General features: G+C 41.5%; 1 protein-coding gene across 1 annotated transcript; it reads right to left on the reverse strand.

Moving 5' to 3' along the window:
* Positions 1–2,232: 2,232 nt before the first annotated feature.
* 4930558C23Rik (RIKEN cDNA 4930558C23 gene) lies at positions 2,233–18,607 on the reverse strand. The gene is made up of 2 exons (NM_001384190.1): positions 18,481–18,607; positions 2,233–2,830 (listed from the first exon to the last, which is right to left on the reverse strand). The coding sequence occupies exon 2, from the start codon at positions 2,768–2,770 to the stop codon at positions 2,591–2,593; it is 180 nt and encodes a 59-aa protein (NP_001371119.1). The 5' UTR covers positions 2,771–2,830; positions 18,481–18,607; the 3' UTR covers positions 2,233–2,590.
* Positions 18,608–22,305: the final 3,698 nt, after the last annotated feature.

Genomic DNA, 22,305 nt, shown 5'->3' on the forward strand with positions numbered 1-22,305 from the left:
CTACAGAGTGAATTTCAGGCCAGAGCTACATGGTGAGACCCTGTTCTCAAAAACAAACAAAAAAACCCACAAATTTTAAAAAAGTGTTTTTATTATTTTTATAGATTATATGTAGATGAACATGAGTGCACATGTCTGCAGAAGCCAGAGGGATTGGTTCCCTGGAGCTGTAGTTACAGATGGCTGTGAGCTGCTCTGGGAATACTGCGAACTGAACCTGTGTCCTCTGTGAGAGCAGCAAGTGCTCTTAACCCCTGAGCTCTCTCTAGCTGCTCTTTATCAGCTGAGGAAATCTGTCTTTGTACTACTTACAGAATATACTTTGCAGTTTGGGAAGGTGGGAGTTGAGGCTTAGTCCAATGGTAAACACTTGTCTTGCATGTGAAAATTCCTGAGTTTGAACCTCAAAACAGTAGAAGCAGTTGGGGGAGGGGAGGAGGCATTTAAAAGGCACTCTCACTAAACTATTAAAGAGGTACAGTCCCCAAGAAAGAGGCCTTTGGATCCCAGCACAACCCACATCACCACAGTGAAAATCCTTTAGAATCTTTCATCTGTCCCTGTGGTCCCAGCACTTGGAGAGCTGAGACGGGATGATAACTGAGTCTGAGCAGAAAAACAGGCAAGACCTGACCACCCCATCTCCACTCCCAACCCTGGAAGAAAAAAAAAATCACAACTCATCTTTGAGAAGCCCACAGATAAGCTCTTTTTATGTCTTTTTTTTTTTCTGAATTTCTCTTTCTCCTAACCCTCCTGCTTGAGACTATACTAAAATAGTATAATAAAAATCTCAAACTGTGCTGAAAGAAGCGAGAGAGCAGAAAAGCACTTTGTGGTTTCGCTCAGCACACCCAAGTTGCCAGCATATTCAGCCTTGGGCTTTGAGGCCAATATTGCATAAAAGAAGGAATGTGGGAATGGAACCTAGTGAGACAGCTCCTGCACACATGTGCAAGTTCACACTGGACATGCTGGGGAAGAAAGCTGCGAACACACCATCATGGCTGCTCCGTACCTAGTTTGGATCTTCAGGAAGAGCATCAAGAACTGAGTCATGGGAGCTGGTGAGATGGCTCAGTGGTTAAGAGTGCCGACTGCTCTTCCGAAGGTCCTGAGTTCAAATCCCAGCAACCACATGGTGGCTCACAACCATCTGTAACGAAATCTGATGCCCTCTTCTGGAGTGTCTGAAGACAGCTACAGTGTACTTACATATAATAAATAAATAAATAAATAAATCTTAAAAAAAAAACAAAAAAAACAAAAAAACTATTAAAAAAAAAAAAAAAGAACTGAGTCATTTCTGGAGCCAGATATCCTGCCTCAAAACACACACACACACACACACACACAGACACACACACACACAAAGGCTTCTAGAAAACTGATGATAGGCAGAGTTATCTATCAGCTTCCTGTGATTGCCACCAACCACTTCGTGGTATAAAAAGATAGACGTGTATTCTCTCATGTTCCGGAGAGCAGAAATTGCTAAATAGCTTCTTGGCTATTTGCCTAACATCAAGTGAAGAAGTCCACACCTGAGTTGTTGGTGAGGCCATGCAACCAATGGCCCCAGGAGACAATCCTTCCTCTCTTTCAGCTTCTGGCAGGTTTTGGCTTGTGGCTGCACAACTAGAATCTCTGTCACCATCTTCGTCTTGATGTGGCTTTTTCCCCCTGACCATGCACCTCCTGTGAAATCTCTATATGACTCATGCTAAGATCTCACAGCAATCCTCCTACCTCTGACTCTCACGTGCTGGTTTAAGAGTCTTGATTATTTTTCAAAGACTTGCCCCCAATCAGAGCATGTCCCTAGCATTCAGGGATTAGGCTATGAATACCTACCTTTTGGAGCTCTGCTCAGTTCACCCGTATTACTTTACAGCTGAGGGAACTTTGGCTGGCAGAGCCTGGGGGGCTTACTTCAGGCACATTAGACCACCTGTAGCATAGAGCTCCACCCTCTTGAGAAGAAAGCAGATTTGACACCCTGAATAGGTCTTGTTGGATGCTTGTCCCTTCTACTTTCCTTAAGGAACAAATACATTTGGCCAAGTCCTAGTTAGCTTCTAGTTTCACAATGATGAACTAACTAACTAATGATGAGCTAACTAGATGGGCCTCACCAAGCATAGCATTATGTTATATTACATCATTAAATTAAGTTCCAGTGTCCTACCCCAGGGACATAAGATATGGGACAATTGAAACTCATAGCCTTAGTCTAGTCAATAAGTTCAACTTTAGTAATGGATTCCCTGAAAAAGAACAACGAAAAATAGCCCCACTTTTCTCTCTGGTGAGATACTCCTACATGCTTGTTACAGAACATAAGATTGCAAGCTTGAGAAATGCAGAGGTAAGGGGATATAAAGTCTGGATCATACACATCAATATAAAAGATTTTAAATGTTGTGATGGAGCATTCTTTGTAGTCCCGGTATTTAGGAGGGGGAGGAGAAACAGGGTTCAGGGTTTTGAGGCAAGTCTTGGCTGTATAAGACCCTGCTAAAAGCACTGCTCCACTAAAAAATGATTGCAAGTCTCTTGTCAAGAGGAGACCTCTAGGTTTGATGGTACTTCAATTCAGAGGCAGGTCTGCGGTTGTAGAGCTGACCTCATAGGGATTCTTCACCAACTTTACACACCGAAAAACCATCACTATTAGGAACACAAACACAAGGACAACGAAGGCAATGGCAAAGCCTTTGTCCACATCGATGCCATTGGACATGCTGGAATCTTCCATGAGGACACACATCTCTTACTGTCTTCCAGACACAGCTACCTCCACGGGGATAGCTTCAGATTTGTCATATTTCTAGGGAGGAAAAAAAGAGCATCAACAAGTTTGCATTCGTAGTGTGTGAACACTAAAGGAACCTAGGGTTGAAAAAAAGCCATCAAGGTCAATCTATGTGAGAGGCAGGCTTGGTGGTGCACATACCTTTGATCGCAGCACTCAGCAGGCAGAGGCAGGTGGATCTCTGTGAGGTCAAGGTCAGCTGGTCTATACTGCAAGTTCTAGGTCAGCTGGAGCTGCACAGCGAGACTGTCTCAAAAACAAGAACCAAATATCCTAAACACACCAATTTCATATTCCTCCCCAACATTTCTTCTAATTCCTAGAATACCTATTGTACATAATTTGTGTAATTTTCCTTTGAAACAGGATCTCACTGTGTAGCCCTGGCTGGCCTTGAACACTGGGAGATCAACTTGCCTGTGACTCTTGAGTGCTGGAATTAAAGGCATGTATCACCTTGCCTGGCTTCAATATTACCTTTTAAAAAATATTTCTTTTTTTATTTATGTGTATGCCATGTCTGTTTGGTGTCCATAGAGGTCAGAGGCAATTGTATCTCTAAAAGCTTATAAGCATCCGACCAGGTGCTGGGAACCCAGCTCAGTCCCCATGGAAGAGCAGCAGGTGTCCTTAGCCACTGAACCAGGCCCAGCTGTGTTATCTAAACTCAGTGGGGAGTACTGTAAGATGGTTTGTTCCAATTATGTACTGTCATTTTCAACTTATGATGAAAAATCATGTAAATCCAGAGATTAATTTCAATTATTAAAACATAGTTCACCAGGGCTAAATTTGATTACCCACCAGATAGGTAAGAAGTTATCAAACTAGAGATACCTATCACTACAAGACAATCAATTGGAGCTGAAATGGAAGGTTCCTCCTTGAAAACCAGATCAGTGCTTAAGAGCATTACTGCCTTTGCAGAGAAACTGGGTCTGGTTCCCAGTACCCACCTGGTTCCCAGTACCCACGTGGCAGCTGATAAACACGTGTAAATCCAGTTCTGGGAAATGCAACCCTCTCTTCTGACCTCCGGGAAGTCTAAGCAACACACAGTGCACATACTGAAATGTAGGCAAACATTCACACACATTAAAAGAGTTTTAAGTTTTACCCATTTATGAGATCCTGTGTACTGAACAACCAAACCGCCAGGTACGATGTTTGTACCATTGTTTGACTGTTATGGGGGTAACCGATCGCTTTCTGATTAAACTTGAGGCACAATCCACCGGAGGGAATTTATGCTTGGTACTGTAAAACTGTAATGCTGGCCAGAATCCTGTAACTGGAGACATCATGGGCTCTAGCATAGAAGCTACTACTGTAGTTTTGATAACAGACATGTTGTGCCCATCAAACCCTATTTATGGTTATGCTCATGGGTTGGTGCTCCTCCCAGTGTTGGACAAGAAGCCTCATTTTGTGGTGGTTTGTGGTTATTGCAGCGATTCAACTGATTAAAGTGCTAAGAATAAATGACTGTTTAGTGACTAGCCCTAAAGAGACATCTATATTGCCTGCTCCAAGGCACCAAGAACACTGGAAGATGAGCCTCAGAGAACATAAGAGCCAGAGGATGGGAAGGAAGGCTGGCTTTTGAACATAGGATGACTACTGAACTCATTGTTCTAGATTGTCTATGGTCACCTGCCCGAGACCGAATGACACTGTGTTTATTAGCACCATCATATTTGGGGAAGAGGCTCATGAAGTCCACCCTCCATGAGGGGAGAGTGGCAGTTAGAAGGTGCTAGGTGAAGGTCCTGGTAAATACTCTTCCACCAATGCTCATGTAAGCAGCTCTAGTTAAACTCAATGGGTCTCATATCAACTTGTACAAACACACGTATGCATAAGACATGAATGCATTAGGGAGACTAGAAGAGGTTATGATGGGAAAGAGACCCAAGAGAAGGTAACAGTGCATATGATTAAAATACAGTATATAAATCTATGAAATTATCAAAAAATAAATTAAACTCTAAATAGAAAAACAAGTGACCCGTCAAAACAATTCCTGAAGCTGGTTGGTGAAGTAGTTCATTTGGTCCAGGTTATCACATGCCTGTAACCTGAGAACCTCAGAGGTGGAGATAGGCGTTCAAAGTCATCCAGCTATATAGCTATAACTTGGATGGGCATCTGGGGCTGAAGAGATGGCTCAGCAGTTAAGAGTATTGGCTGCTCTTTCAGAGGTCCCCAGTTCAATTTCCAGCAACCACAAGGCAGCTTACAATCATCTACAATGAGATATGATGCCCTTTTCTGGCAGGCCAGTGTACATGCAGATAGACCACTCATTTGCATAAAACAAATAAATCTTAAAAAAAAAAAAAACTAAACCCCTAGGCAGATATCTAAAGCATTATGATAAGTGAAAGACAGTTACAAAACCAAAGACAAACCCAGAATGTTGTATAATTCCAATCATATAAAAGCCTAGTTTAGGCTATTTCTTTATATGTTAACAAAAAATAAAGTAAAAAATAAAAACTCTAGAATGGAGAAATCTAAAGAAACAGCAAATAATTATTGCTAAGATTAGAGTTAAAGACACAGGGGTTCTGGCCAGGTGATGGTGGCACACACCTTTAATCCCAGCACTCGGGAGGCAGAGGCAGGCAGATTTCTGAGTTCGAGGTCAGCCTGGTCTACAAAGTGAGTTCCAGGACAGCCAGGGCTACACAGAGAAACCCTGTCTCAAAACAAACAAACAAACAAACAAACAAAAAAGGCCTGGCGTGGTGATGCAGGCCCTTAATCCCAGCACTCGGGAGGCCGAGGCAGGCAGATTTCTAAGTTTGAGGCCAGCCTGGTCTAGTGAGTTCCAGGACAGCCAGGGCTATACAGAGAAACCCTGTTTCGAAAAACAAAAAACAATAGCAAAAACAAACAAATGAACAAAAAAAAAAAAAAAAAGAAGACCAAAACACAACAACAAAAACTAAAACCAACCAAACCCCCATAAATCCTGGGTTCCCTTTTTGTCGATCAAGATGTAAAACGTGATGAATGTGCTGATCATGATTTAATTATAGAGTGCGGATGATTAGTGTGTCAATCATGTATCTATGGAATTATTTTTAAAAACAGCAACAGTCTAATGCTTTACATTTTTGTTTTTACAGATGGTCCAGATGTCCATAGATCTTCTCTCTCCCCTGAGGCCCCAGCATCTCCAGGGAGGAGAGAGAGAAGCTGGAAGAAGTGAGTGTTTCTGAGTTAATGGACTAATTGACCTGGCTGCCTTTGACTTAAATCTGGTGGTGACTGTGACTGTGTCGTGACTGTCGGTGGGGTGTTTGAGCAATGTTAATCTTCAGTCAACATCTGTACAGTCATTGAGGACCCTTTCCAAATAGCACTAATAAACAGGACGAAATCTCACATGCTCCTGATCTCAGCATGATGGAGATAGAGATGGGGCATACAGAGTTTATGCTCCTTAGATCTCACAGCAACAGGCCTCTCATCCTAACCTGAAATGACTCTTGTTGGGTACAATAGCCTCCAGGCACCTGCTCCTTCTGAAATACATGATGCCCTTTGGAAGGGGTTGGTAGGCATAGGGATTACAGAATCAGTCTTTGTCTTAGGCGCCTATCTCACCACTGTTTGTACAATCCCTGCAGTCACGGATTACAACAGTGGCTACACCTTCAAAGTGGGACAGCCAAATCTCTATGTTGACACACGATAAATGCGCACACTTCATGCTTCACTGAATCATGATTAAAGTGAGTTGAGAGGTCCCGGGGGCATGGATCAGTGGGTTAAAGTGCTTCTTGTGCAAGGGGGAGAGGGGGAGGAAGGGGGCTGAGTTCGGATGTCCCGCACCCACTCGAAAGCCAGTAGCTGGTACCTGAAGTCGCACTGCTGGGAGAAGGAAACAGATTTTAGAGTCTAACTGAAGTGGCTACTTCTAGGTTCACTGAAAGACGCTATTTCAAAAAGCTAAGTTAGGGTGGGAGAGATGGCTCAGTGTTACCACTGAGTAATGGTTTTTGTCCTTGTTTCCTTCCTGTTCCCGTGATAAACACCAAAAGCAGCTTATGGAGGAAAGGTTTATTTTAACCTACACTTCCAGATAACAGTCCATCTCTGAAGGACATTAGGGCACAAACTGAGAGGCAGGAGCTGATGCAGACGCCATGGAGGGGTGCTGCTTACTGGCTTGCTCCTCATGACTTGCTCAGTCTGCTCTCTTATAGCACCCAGGACCACCTGCTGCCAGGGGTGGCAATGAACTCAGTAGCTGGGTCTTCTCACATATATCATTAATCAAGAAAATGGCTGAAAGACTTGCCTACAGGTCAAGCTGATGGAGGCCTTTTTTTCAATTGAGTTCCTTCTTCCCAGATGACTCTCACTTGTGAAACAAGTCAATCAGAGCAATTTTATTGATATATTTTACAGACAGTAAAATACAAACATATACAGTTTCTTTTTTTAATAGAATTTTATGTGTATATGTGTGTCCCTATGTATGTGTGTATATGTTCACAAGTGCACGTGGAGGTCAGAATACAACTTGAGGGGACTGGGTCCCTCCTCCCACCACATGTAGGTTAGAACTGAGGTTGTCAGAGTTTGTGGCTAATCCTCTTATTTGCTGGACCATCTTGCCAGTCTTAAGCCTACACCTACAAGTAGAATTAATTGGTCATATAGTGGTAATTCTGTAGTTAATCATTTGAAGAACCACTAGGGTAGCTAGAATATGGACATCAAAAACATCATATACCATGACTAAGTTGGCTTTATTGTGGGAACACAGGCATGGTTCAACATATTTAAGTCAATAAATGTAATAAGTCATAGAAATGGACTTAAAGGTAAAAAAAAAATCACACCATCATCTCAACAGACACAAAAAGGCCTTTGACAAAACCCAACTTCATAATAGAAGTCCTAGAGAATGTAGGGCTAGAAGGGAACATGCCTCAACACAATAAAAGCTGGGTGCGAGAAGTGCACAGCTCATCTTCCTAAACGTTGAAGAGCTTGAAGCCATCCACTGAAGCCAGGAACAAGACAGCATTGAGCTTGAGAAGCTCGCTGAGGCAATAAGGGAGAGAAGGAGATTCAAGGGACACAGAGAGAGAAAGATGTCGCAAAACTCTCGCTATTTGCAGATGATATGATACTGCATATTAGAGATCCCCAAAATCCTACCAGGGGACTTCTAGAACTGATAACTTTAGCAACTCAGCAACATGGTAGGAGACAGAATCCACTTGCAAAAATCAGTACCTTATTACGTACCACCAAAAAACATACAGAGCTGACCATGGGCAGTCTCCCATTTACAACAACCTCAAAGAAAATAAAATATCTGGGAATAAACCTAACCAAGGAGGTGAAGGACCTCTACAATGAAAACTTAAAACTCTGAAGAGAGATAAATTAAGACACCAGACAATTGGAAGATGTGCCCTGCTCATGGATTGGTGGAGCTGTGAAAATGACATCCTACCTATAGCTAAGACAGATTCAACACAACCCTCACCACGTTCCTCATCTCTCTCTTCACAGGATTACAATATTATCCTACATTTTATATGAAAATGTATAAAAAAAACCCTGGATAGTGAAGACAGTCCTGAGAAGAAACCAATGCTGGAAGAATTGCAATCCCAGTTCTCAATGTATATTACAGAGCCAGAGTAATAAAACAGTCTGGTAGAGGCACAAAAACAGACATGCAGACCAAGGGAGCAAAATCTAAGACCCAAACATCAGTACACATAACTTCAGCCACTTAATAACCTACAATGATTCCAAAGATATAAGCTGAATAGAAAAAAAAGAAAGAAAGCATCTCTGGCCAATGGTGTTGGGAAGCCTGGATGTCTACATGCAGAATAATGTATTTAGACTGAAATTACTAACTCCAAATGGATCAAAGATCTCAACCTGAAACAGAAACTGCTAGAACCTGGAGACAAGCAAGTGCCAACAGACGGTCTAGGAGAGGGTTAACCGGCTTTCTAGTCACATATAGGTAAAGTTAAAGGCTTGTTTGAGAAAACTCTGTAGGGCTGGAGAGATGGCTGCTCTTCAAAAGGACCAGAGTTCAATTCCCAGCAACCACATTGTGGCTCACACAACCATCTATAATGGAATCTGATGCCCTCTTCTTGCATGCAGGTGTACATGAAGATAGGATACTCATATACATTAAATAAATAAAAAAAACTTAAAAAAAAAGACAAAACTCTGTCTCTGGAGCCTTCATGAGGGTGACTCCTTACTTCATGAGTCACCCCCATGAGCTTGAGACCATCTGGGACTACATGAGATTCTGTCTCAAAAAACCAAAACAGGTAGTTATAAACTCTCTATTCTATCCCCTTATAGTACAAGAAATTAGCATTTCTTTCCATTTGAGCAATAAACTAAACAAAAACTAAACAAGGATAACAAAAAATCAGGGTGGTGGGTGGCTTAGGAGGTAAAGGCACTGATATACAGACCTCGGGTCTGGAATGCAGTCCTCCATATGAAGGAGAAAATAGACTCCACAAAGTTGTCATCTGAACTCCACGTAAGTGCTGTGGTACATACCTATGCAAGTGCACACGTATGTGCATGGCACAAACACACATGCTAATGCTTTGTTTGTTAAATTTTTTTTTTGAGACAGGTTTTCTCTGTGTTACTTTGGGTGGAACTCACTTTGTAGATCAAGATGGCCTTGAACTCACAGAGATCCACCTGCCTTTGTCTCCCAAGTACTGGGATTAAAGGCCTGTGCAACCACTGCTTCACACTTTTAACAACATTTTTATTTATTTTATGAGTATTCTGTCTTTACACACACCAGAAGAGGGAATCAGATCCCATTACAGATGGCTGTGAGCCACCATATGGGTGGTGGGAATTGAACCCAAGACTTTTGGAAGAACAGTCAGTGCTCTTAACCACTGAGTCATCTCTCCAGCCAAACCTGACATTTTTTTAAATTTTAAAATCTAGAACAAAAATAACAACCACCAAGTATTAAAACAAAACAGAGGGGGCTGGAGAGATGGCTCAGTGGGTAAGAACACTGACTGGTCTTCCGATGGTCCTGAGTTCAAATCCCAGCAACCACATGGTGGCTCACAACCATCTGTAATGAGATCTGACGCCCTCTTCTAACACATTTGAAGACAGCTACAGTGTACTTATGTATAATAATAAATAAATCTTTAAAACAAAACAAAACAAAACAAAACAAAACAAAACAAAACAGAAACTGAGCAGTGTCGGTGCGCACTTTTAATCCCAGCACTCAGGAGGCAGAGACAGGCCAGCCTAGTCTACAGAGCAAGTTCCAGGACAGCCCGGGCTACATGGAGAAACCCCATCTCAGAGAAAAAAAGAAAAGAAAAACATAGAAAACCAAATCCTAATTGGGACTTTCAGATTGTGAGGTGCTGAATTAAGATTTGAACAGTATGAAGAGGAGGACTGAATTATATCTTAACTCGCCAAAAGGAAATGGAGCCTCAGAGTTTAAGAGAAAGCTGTCCTGGAGCTCCTCCTGATGGTCAGAAGATGACGATGGCAGGGTAAATGTCTGCTTCACCTCTGTACACTGGCAAGATAACATTGGAAAGGATACGCAGCATTCTTTCCAATGCGATCTTGCCAAGCAAGGCTATGTGCTTCCCTTGTGATCTAAATTGCAATGCTTCCTCACTCTGCATGCCTACTTTTCATTAGTTCTGAGATTACCATACAAAGTAATAAGTTCTGTAATGGCAATCTTATCTCTTTAAGCACTCTCCTACCATGGCACTCTGGGAATCAGATGCCAAACTTCATAAATACACCAATTTCCTAAAGATGCTGATTTTCCTCCAAACTACAAAGTGATTTTAGTTAAGTGTGAATCAGTCAGCCTTTGATCAAGATCAGTCAGCAATCACCCACTGCCTCCAATCTCAAAGATGCTCCAAGGCTCTCCACATTTGACCTAATTTTCTTCCTGTTTTGTTATTTAGTTTTTTATTTATTTTTATTTTTTATATTTATCTTTTAGTGTTTTTTTTTTTTTTTAAACAAGCCGGGCGTGGTGGTGCACACCTTTAACCCCAGCACTTAGGAGGCAGAGGCAGGCAGATTTCTGAGTTCGAGGCCAGCCTGGTCTACAAAGTGAGTTCCAGGACAGCCAGGGCTATACAGAGAAACCCTGTTTCGAAAAACAAAAACAAACAAACAACCCCCCCCCCAAACCAGCCGAACAAACAAACAAAAACCAGGACGTCTCTCTGTATATATAGCCCTGAATATCCTAGAATTCTCTATATAGACCAGGCTGACCTTGAATTCACAGAGACCTACCTGCCTCTGCCTTCTGAGTGCTGAGATTAAAGGTGTGTGCCACCACATCTGGCTTTATCTATATTTTGTTCCTTCCTTTCTTTTTCTTTTTTCATTTGTTTTTTTTTTTTTTTTTTTTTTTTGAGACAGCATTTCTCTGGAGAGGAATAAGTTAATATACAGAATGCAAGGTTGGCAGTACACTAAACTTGGAATGACATTGGTAAGCAGCAGGAAGGGTCTGGTCAGGGCAGTGACAGAAGGAGACATGGCTGCCACCACTGGATATTGCTGCTGCCAAGCCTGAGTAATAAACTGTGTCACCTTGTATCATCCCATGTTCCCTTCTGGCCAGGGCATTACACTGGTCAAGGATGGGCTGTGAACCAGCATCTTCTCTGCCAGTGTCAAGGCCAGAGGGAACGTTTGGCCTCTGTAGCCTTCTACCTTCTAGAGTAGGAATGAGGTTTTGTCTCTCAAAGAGTCACAGGAAGGAAGGTCTTCCCAATATAAAGGAATGGTGGACATCTGACCAAAACAAAATAAAACAAAAGGGCAGGAGCTGGAGAGATGGCTCGGTGGCTCCCCCTGTAGGGGGAGTTCTGGATCACACAATATGTGCATATGCATACACATGTGAGCACACACACAAATTAATAAATAATAATAATAATAATTGTAGTCTCCCCTCCCCCAGCCTGAAACCTGCTTGCTCGGGGTGGAGCTTCCTGCTCATTCGTTCTGCCACGCCCACTGCTGGAACCTGAGGAGCCACACACGTGCACCTTTCTACTGGACCCGAGATTATTCGGCGGAAATCGGGTCCCCTCCCCCTTCCTTCATAACTAGTGTCGCAACAATAAAATTTGAGCCTTGATCAGAGTAACTGTCTTGGCTACATTCTTTTCTCTCGCCACCTAGCCCCTCTTCTCTTCCAGGTTTCCAAAATGCCTTTCCAGGCTAGAACCCAGGTTGTGGTCTGCTGGCCAAACACAACAATTGGCGCCCAACGTGGGGCTGAGAAACGGCAAAGGATTTTTGGAAGAGACGCTGCTGGTTCGGAGCTCCATAAAATAAAAGATAAGGGAAATTCATACCGGAGAAGGTATGGGCTAAGCTGAGACAGCGTTAAACCCGTGCGCTGGTTCACTTAGGTTCAGCAGTGAGGAGCTGGGTAATAGGCGGTAGGCCGTAGCTCTCCGAAGCTACATGAGGTGTGAGAAAAAAAAGGGTTTATTAAAAGGAATAGGCGGATTGCCCCAGTTACTAAAAGATGCATCATAAGGGAGGAAAATGTCCCAAAAAGCAGAGAGAAATATCTCTCTGGGCCTTATAACAGGAGTACTCTGTTCCCTTTTGTGTCTTGTCTAATGTCCGGTGCACCAATCTGTTCTCGTGTTCAATTCATGTATGTTCGTGTCCAGTCTGTATGAATGAATGTTCTATGTTTTGTGTTGGATAATAAAGATGGTATAAAAAACTTTATCTACAAAGCCGAGAGCTGCCACGTGTTTCATCCAGGAATCAGACACGTGGCGGGAGGGCCCCTGCTGGAAAAACTGTTCGTTTTAGGAAATAAGGTCGAGTGCACAGCCTCTAAGTTTCAGAGTAAAAAAGCTAATAAATGGTTCATGATTAATGTGTTTGACAATGGTAAAGTGTTTTTTATTTTTATGGTTGTAGCTACAAAAATTATTATTCTCTGATTGGTCTAAATGTAACTGCTTCATTTGGTTCTTTTTTATTGATAATGTGCTCTGAGTGTTTTCACAATCAGCTCATAAGTTGTTGGTTAAGATTAATAATTGTTACATTGCTACAGATGGTTAGTGTTAAATTTGATAACTCAAGTTTAGAGTCCTTCCGACACATGGCATAAGGCAGCCCAAGAGGCTGGGTCTCTAAAGATATTTCTAGTTTAGGTAATAATTAATGTGGTTCGTATCCTAAATAGTAAAATTTAAAATAAGATTTAAAGCAATGTCTCTTTATTAAAGCATTAAAGCTTGCTTTAATAGGTATTCATAGGTATTAATTGACATCCAAACTTCGTAATATGATAGTAATGCTTCTAATATTGATTTTAAAGATAATAAATTGTTTTAAACTTGGGTTTTGCTTTCCCAAGGTTACAGGTATTATCCTAACCTTGCACAAAAACTTAAAAATTATGGTTAAAACTGCTATTGTTCCATTGACTGCAGCTTGCAGTTTGACTTCAAATTTAAGATCTTTAATTCACCTGTATACTGTAATTAAGATAATTACAAGAGTAATCATCTTATGAGAGCGCTCATACAGCTCACTTCATACAAAACTGTGACAGAGTTATCTAGTTATGTTTGTCTTTGTAAATAGATTAGACAAACAGCTTGGTTATAGTTGCTGCCTGGCAAGAAACTGCAGTACGGGCAATTTTTTCACAACACTAAAGTTGTGAAGAACGTTTTAACTGTAAGTCATCTTAAGAAAGAGTATCAAAATTTGGAGGCGTAGACAGTTATATTGTTTCTCTAGAATCAGTCCTTATTACAAGAGGGCCAGGATGCTCAGATTAAAAAGTATTTTACGTTTGAGTCAATGCAGGGCTCTGGGCAGCCCCAGAGCAGCTTGTGGCCTTTCTTTTGTTTTGCAAACAGTGCCTGAGAAAGATTTTTCCCTGTGTTCAAGAGAAATTCTTTTTAACAGTGTTGCAGATCTATTCAGATGTTTAAAATAATGCTTAAATTCAAAGAGTTTTGCTTCTAGTGAACTGTAATCACTAAAAAATTTTGCCTCTAGGTATGGCTAATGTAACTTTACATTATGTAAGAAAAAATTTTATTGTTTCTGCTTCTATACAAGAAGCCAAGAGTTTTAATCTTTCAGTGTATATTGTTTCCTAAGTAAAAGGTATTTTATTAACTAATGCTTCTTAAAGTTTACCTTAAATCCTTGCTCTCACCCAAAAGATTCAGAGACAATATCCTTTTATTACTTAGGGTTTTAGTTTACTACAAAAGTTTCTACAAAAAATAAAGCTTTTATAATTGTTATTAATTGGTAATTAAAAATTGGTTGTGCCCAAAACAATTCTTTGGCCAAAAAGAAAACATTATTGTAAAGTCATTTTTCTCATCCTCCCAGCCGATCTTTGGCCCACGTGGGCCCAACTAGCTTCTGTGGGGCGAAGTCTTAAGACACAGTTTCCCCTGTTCCAACACAGATGATCTAGTTGTGTGCTGTAGATGGTGTTTTAAAATGCTGAACAATCAAACCTTAATTTGTATATTAATAGTCAATGCCATATCTCTGAGCTCGCAATTGCTTAAATTGTTCATCCCTCAGATACTATTAATTCTCAAATTTACAATTGCTTATGCATATTTCTAGTTAATAAATAAATAAATTATGCACATGTAACTCTTAATAACTTTGCAAGCCTTCTAGTTACAACTGCTCCTTAAGAAAATTGATTAAAAGTACAATTAGTCACTGCCCCTTTACAGCCAAGTATTTAAAATGTTTTGTCAACTAGTTATTAATTCAAAGGTTTAGGTATTGTAAAATTTTAAAACTTTAACTTCTTAAAAGACAAAAAAGAGAGAAATTGTATCTCCGTGCATACTATTTAGTGCATTCCCATGCACACTATTTAAGTCTTACCTTTATTTTCAAAATCTAATATTTTAATGTCAAAGAGTTTAATAAATGCTTTATAGTATCTTAAAGGGATCTACTTATTGGCTTATAGATTAATCCTAAAACAACTACCTTATTAAAAAAGGGAAAAACAGGTTTTCTCCACAGAACGCTGCAGAAGCATATTAGTAAATTCGTGTGACGAGCTGGTAGGTAAGTTGACTCATGTCCTGATTGTATTGACTAAAAAACTAAATTAAATTCATGTTTTAGATCCATCCTTACTTGTCATTTTTCCAGTTTAGACTAGCTTCTAGCCTTTTAACTTTATGGCAATAGTACATCAGAGACTGTATATTCAGACTTAGTAAAATTAGTCATTTAATAGAGTCATAATGATTTTTCTCCTTTCTTCAGTGTGACCAGCCATTCTAACTCAATCTCAGACTGGTCTAATATTCAGTCCAATGTTAGAGATTCCTATATTCTAAATTACCTAGCAAAGTTAATTCAGAGCACATCCCCCACTTCCCCTAGACCCCTAACCTCAGAAGGATTGCTGGCCTTACAGCTAGTAGAAAAAGCTATTAAAGAGCAATTGTTCACTTAATACATTAGTAAAATGGAAGGACCCCCTGACTAATGAATAGAAGGGTCCAGATCCAGTTCTAATTTGGGGTAGGGACTCAGTTTGTGTTTTTTCACGAGATGAAGATAGAGCGCAGTGGCTGCCAGATAAATTAATTTGTTAGATGAACACAGATTCTAAATCTTCTAAAGTATCACCTTGAGGACTAAAATTCCTCTTTTGCTTAAAAGTCGGCTTGAGGACTCAGGCTCCGAAAAAGCTACTCTCTGAGCCAGCTCCCCGACAGGAGGCCGGAGACTAGCCTCAGCTTTACAGTTTGCATTTAAATAAAGTACCTAGAGTTCCCCAAAAGAAGTTCTGCTTTCCTACTTTCTCACTGTCTTTCAAGATTTTGTCTTTCAAGCAGGTAAATCAACATTCTCGAGACGGACCAGTGGATGTGCATCCCCGCCCCCCTAGAGCACACAGGTGGCAGCTGTTACCCCCAGTCTCAGGACATTTCCAGCACGTGGTTTTCAGTCTGAGTTAAAAATTAGGTTTACCAAGAGGGCTAGAAAAGTAGATATTTCTATATTAATAAAGATTGGTTTTTATTTTGATAGACAGGCTTAGCCCCTTAACTGACCTCTGGATTTTCACCCTTGCTGTTACTGCAAGGTGTCCTTAGCTCAATAGGCTGTAGAAAAAACAGGGATGAGGAGGAACGACTTCCAGCTCCTATTTTAGCCACAAATCGTGGTGTTACTAACGACATAATTCTTGCTTAGGCTTTACTAATTCTGAGGTTGATAATTCTCCTTTAGGAGCTGCACAGCACTCAAAACTGTGCATACTGGTTTATGATTGTACAAATTCAGTATGGGCACCGCTTGGTGCAGAACTACTGCAAGGGAAGGTCCAGCTTGACCATTTCTAAGTTTCCTGTGAGATAAACCCGGTTTAAAAGAGGTTGGTATCATATTTTGGTTAAAAATAAAAAATATTTTCCGGCTCTACCTCGCCTCCCCAAAAGATACCGAGAGCCACATGTGTGGGTTTTACCAGTACCCACGAAAAAAATCGGGTCCATGTCCACCCAAGCCAAGGTTAAAAACCCACTCATCTACGGATGAGAAAATCATTTGATCACCTCAGTTAAGCGTTGCCTTATTTAACTTAATTAATAGGGGGGAGAGAGATTGGAGACGTACTATTGAAAGGGCAAGCCCTTCACTGCCTCCCACCCAAATAAAAAAGCCAATTGGCCTTGTACTACAAGAGCCGGTCGAACTCCTTCTCCCTGTTTCCCACCTATCATCCAAAAAAGCTGAGAAATATCAACTTAGTGTTATTATAGTGTATTTCACATTTGTTCAGTCAAACTTAGCCAAAGTTCCAACGCCCTACTTAAAATTCAACTAGAAAGTTACCTACCAAGTACTAATTAGCATTATAAAGTCAGAGCCTACAGCTCCAGGCTTTTCAGTTAGTTGTTCACTAAAATAAGAAAGGACAGTCTTTAGCCAGATAGAGTTTACCATAAGAAAAGTTAAAGAATCCCAGTAAAGCAAGTTTTTTCTTTAGCCCTAGATTCCAGGCAGAACTATTGAGCATAGATAATTTTTCCCCCCTCAGGCCAGCTTTTTCTTTTTTTTAATTTTGTTAATAAAAGGGAGGAGATGTAGTCTCCCCTCCCCCAGCCTGAAACCTGCTTGCTCGGGGTGGAGCTTCCTGCTCATTCGTTCTGCCACGCCCACTGCTGGAACCTGAGGAGCCACACACGTGCACCTTTCTACTGGACCCGAGATTATTCGGCGAAAATCGGGTCCCCTCCCCCTTCCTTCATAACTAGTGTCACAACAATAAAATTTGAGCCTTGATCAGAGTAACTGTCTTGGCTACATTCTTTTCTCTCGCCACCTAGCCCCTCTTCTCTTCCAGGTTTCCAAAATGCCTTTCCAGGCTAGAACCCAGGTTGTGGTCTGCTGGCCAAACACAACAAATAATAATAATAATAATAATGAAAACAAATAACCTTTTGGCTTTGTCCCAGAGCAGTTATGTACTATTTTTAAAAATTTATTGTATTTTTATTTGTGTGTGTCTCTCTGTATGTGTTTCTGTGCACATGTGTAGATGCCCAAGGAGACCATAAGAGGGCATTGGATTCTCTAAAACTGGAGTTACTGGTGGTTGTGAGCCACCCGAATGGATGCTGGCCCTCTAGAAGAGCAACATGTGCTCTAAACACTGAGTTAACCATAAGCTAAGGTGGGAACCTACAGGCCACTTCTGGATGGAAGCGTATTAATATCCTCACCCTATGTAAGCACTGGAAGATTTCATCCCCTCCAAAACCAAACCAAACAAAACCACAAAATGATAGAGGATGGGAAGGTAAAAGGAAGTGATAAATGATAAAACTGTGAGGCTGCAATTTATAAAGCAGAAAGAAAAATATTAGGTTGCCATTAGCTAAGCTCTTCATTTCAGAAATAGCTGATATTTGTATGATGATAACTGGTTTAGTTTGAGGTAGCCAAGGCAGGTGGATCTTTGTAAGTTTGAGGTTAGCCTGGTCTATACAGTGAGCTCTGGGACAGGCTGGAATACATAAAGAGACAGACCTTGTCTCAAATGAACAAAAACAAGCTGAGGCATAGGCGTTCAATCCCAGCACTTGGGAGGCAGAGGCAGGTGGATCTCTGTGAATTCAAGGCCAGCCTGATCTACAGAGTGAGTTCTAGGATAACTAAGGCTACACAGAGAAACTGTCTCGGAAAAAAACAAACCAAACCAAACAAGCTGGAGGTCAGAAGAGGATGCCAGATTCCCTAGAACTGTAGCTACAGATGGCATACATCCCTTTCCACCCAAAACAGGACTTCTCTATGTAGCTGTTATCCTAGAACTAACTCTACACTAGGCTGGCTTTGAACTCACAGAGATCTGCCTTCCTCTACCTCCTGAATGCTGGAACTAAAGGAATGAGCTGCCCCCTCCTGGCTGATGGCACTCACCTTTAATCCTAACACTGTGGAGACAGAGGTAGGTAGATCTTTGACTCTGAGGCCAGCCTGGTCTTCATAGTAAGTTCAGGACAGAGACACCCACCCTGTCTTAAAACAAACAAACAACAAACAAAATCAAAAATACTTACGCAAATGCTCGGGAGGTACACCATATTGTAGGACTGGAATTTAGGAGTTACCAAGAGCAAGATATTTGCAGTTGAAACCACCTCAGGGAGGTTAACTGCAATGACAGTGGGTGAGACCGAAAGAACTAGAGACAGTGGAATGTTTGCATTGTGAAGAGAGCATAGAAGGGCCATAAGCAGAGATTCTGAATCAGGAAGGGTCAGCGTCATAGAACTGAGGGAGACACCCAGAGATGGAAGCCCTGCAATATCCAGAACCCAGAACGCACAGAATCCTCTCCATCTGCTATCTCCTCACTAAGACACTGGAATCCCTGGACCCAGAGTCAAAGACCTTCTCATTTACCCACTGACTTCTCACTCAGAGCCATGAGGCTCCTGACTTTCTTCTCTCCCTAAAAGTAAAAATAAAAATACCCTTGGCTCTTATTTTCATGTGCAAAGATCTAGGTTTTATAGGAACTAACGTTTACAAATACCTCTTTAGTAAAAGGAAACATGAGTATTTAGGTACAAAATTAAATAAATATTTTTGCTGTTGCTATTTTGAGAAAGGCTATCATCACACTAGAACGTGCCCTGTAGTCCAGGTTTGCCGCGGACTTGTGGTAATATAGCTATCTCAGCCAGCTGAATTCTAAGATTGCACGTGTGAGCCACCACGCTCAGGTCCAAATACATTTTTAAGTAAAAAAAAAAAAAAAAAAAAAAGCCAATGAATTGTTGGAAGCCAGACTTGGGTGGCCATGTCTTTAATCAAGTATTCTAAAGGCAGAGGAAAGAGGATGTGAGTTTTACAATAGAAGTTCCAGGCCAGTGTGCACTACAGTGTGACAGCCTATCTCAAGATAAAACAGAATGATCTACAAAGTGAGTTCCAGGACAGCCAGGGCTATACAGAGAAACCCTGTCTGGAAAAAAAAAGAAAGAAAGAAAGAAAGAAAGAAAGAAAGAAAGAAAGAAAGAAAGAAAGAAAGGAAGGAAGGAAGGAAGGAAGGAAGGAAGGAAGGAAGGAAGGAAGAAGGAAGGAAGGAAGGAAGGAAGGAAAGAAAGAAAGAAAGAAAGAAAGAAAGAAAGAAAGAAAGAAAGAAAGAAAGAAAGAAAGAAAGAAAGAAAGAAAAGAAGAAAGAAAGAGAGAGAGAGAGAAAGAAGACTTTATGCACAGTAAAGAAACTGGGACAGGGCTGCTCTAGGGCATGGGTCAAGTTTTTATTATAGATATGAGAGCAAGGACAGCCAGAGGCACCTGGAAGAGTCTAGATTGAAGAAAGAAAGAAGTAGACTGATTATGGCCAGCAGACCAGACATGGCCAGGGTTAGCTAGGAGGGAGGGAGACTGGGAGTGATTAATGGGGAGAGCAAGACAGCAAGAGATGGAGACCAGAGGAAGGAAGGGCTAAGATGCTGCTGTAGACATTGAAACAGGTAACAGGTACTTGTGACTGGGCCATGATATGTTGATAGGTGCCACAGACAGACAGACAGAGGCAAGAAAAATTAAGCCTTTTGGCAGATGGGAACCAGTTTCACAAGTTCCTGAGGAATGCTGCCTTTTATCTGACAGAAATGCTTCTGTTATTTGGACTGCCCGAGGCCTAACAAAAACTTTTTTTTTTTTTCTTAAATCGGGGTATTGACTATATCTTTTTTCTGCCTTGAACTCACTAGGCAGTTCAGGCTGGCTTCATATTGCCAGGAATCTTATTCTAACCTCTAGAATGCTTGAATTCCAAGTGTGAGTTACCATACCAGGAAAAAGTCGTTTTTCTTGAAGGGCGTGCTGGCTCACACCTTCAGTTCAGCATCAGGAAGCAGAGGTGGGAGGGTCACCTAGAGTCTGTGGCTAGCCTGATCTATACAGTGGGAGTCAGGGAGACTTTCAAAAGAAGTCCCGCCTCAAAAATAAAGAAATATATAAAATAATTTAAAAAATAAAAAAGGTGGATTTTCTTGACAGATACAGGATTTAAAATGGCACAGTCAAAATTTGTTTTCCCAAGAGAGGATCTATTGTAGATTTATTTTTTTCTTTTTGTAGCTTACTATTTCATTTCACCCAAATAGCACTGCTCAGGAGTAGAGAAAAGAAGGTAAGGTTAATCTAATGGTTAATGTTGACCTTGGTCCTGCTGTATTTAAGATCTTATGCAAAGTCAGCCTTCAGAAAGATCGGTCACTTCTTCCTGCGTTTTCTTCCCAGATCCCTTCATCCTCCCCATCTACAGTAGCCTACCACTCCTTGGGGTGGGATGAGGGGGTGGGGGGCAGGACGGATCTAAACAAGAAAGATCCTGCTTTCTCTCCTGGGTGTAATAACCCTGAAGGGAGAGGTGATGAAGAAATAATCATGGAAACTTTGGATTAGTATTTTAAGATAGGGTTGCACTAGGTAGTCCTGGCTGATCTAGTATATTTGTGTAGCCCAGTTTGGTCCCAAACTCAAAGCAATCCTACCGTCTAGAGATAATGACAGTTTCTTAGCATGTCCTTAAATCCAAAAGAGGCCACAGCCAAGAGGATCAGCCTCCCTCAGATGAAAGTTTCTGTTTCTAAAACAAAGTTCTTAACGTCCCCTAGCGGTTCCTCACATGCTTATGAGAGCTGCGGCTAAACTCAGAACAAGGGGGGGTCCCCCAGCGAAGGCAGTGCTTACCTTTGGGACATCAGAGGCCAGGTTTGTTGTCTGTCGCTAGGTCAGTCCTCTCCTTCTGTTGGCAGCCTCTCGCTCTTTCACACTCCCTCCTAGGAAAGCAGAGAGGTTTGTTTGCTGGGTCCCTTCTGCCCTGCACCCTGAATGCAGGTTCATGAATACTTCAGCTAAAACAGAATCAAGTTTCCGACACTCCCGTGGTGAGGAGGAAATTGATCCACTAGGTCGAATCGGAGCTAGTAACTCCACCAGGGCTGGGCAGCTGGTGATCCCTATAGGCTCATATATTGTCCTCAGCTGTCAGGGAAGGACTAGGAGGTGTGGCTTTGTAGGAGGCATGCCACTGGCAGTGGGCTTTGAGTTTTCAAGAGTCCAGACCCATTGTCTCTCCCTGCCTGTGGATCAGGATTTCTCAGCTATTTCTCCAGCACCAAGCTGTCATGTCTGCCACCATGCTCCCCACCATGATGATAACGGACCAAGCCTCTGAAACTGTAAGCAAGCCCACAATTGAAAGCTTTCCTTTGTAAGAGTTGCTGTGGTCATGGTGTCACTTCATAGCAATACAACAATGACTAAGACAGCACAAGGTTAATAGTGCAGATAATACCTCCTATGTAAAACCCATGGGTAGTGGAGTAGGCAGTCAGCCTTTTGGGGTATACAATGGATCTCTGAATTGACCTCATTTAGGGATTTGTTCAGCCTAGCTTTAGTGAAAAGAACCTAGGAGATGTTGGCTGCTGGGATTTTTTTTTAAAAATATATCTTATTTATTGACTTAGAGTCAAGGTTTCACTATGTAGCTCTGGCTGGCCTGGAGTTCTCTATGTAGTCCAGTCTGACTTGGAAGTCCCTATGTAGACTAGGCTGGTCTGGAACTCACACAGAGCTACCTTCTTCTGATTCCCAAATGCTGGGATTAAAGTTGTGTGCCACCACTCTTAGCTTAAAATTTATTTAATTTTTATTCATTTTCCTTTTATTTTTTTTTGAAGCAGAGGCTAATGTTAGTTGATGGGCACAAAGTGGGAAGTCTCGACATCTTCTATAGCTTAAGAGAGCAGGGTCCTGTTGGAGTCAACCTGTAGGAAGAGGAGTCATTTTGAGGTGGAGGGGTGAAAGGTTTAAGATGAGACAAGTAGACCCAATAAGAGAGTCCCTTGAGTTTAGCA

Source organism: Mus musculus, chromosome 3 (assembly GCF_000001635.26).
Source record: "Mus musculus strain C57BL/6J chromosome 3, GRCm38.p6 C57BL/6J".
NCBI lineage: Eukaryota > Metazoa > Chordata > Mammalia > Rodentia > Muridae > Mus > Mus musculus.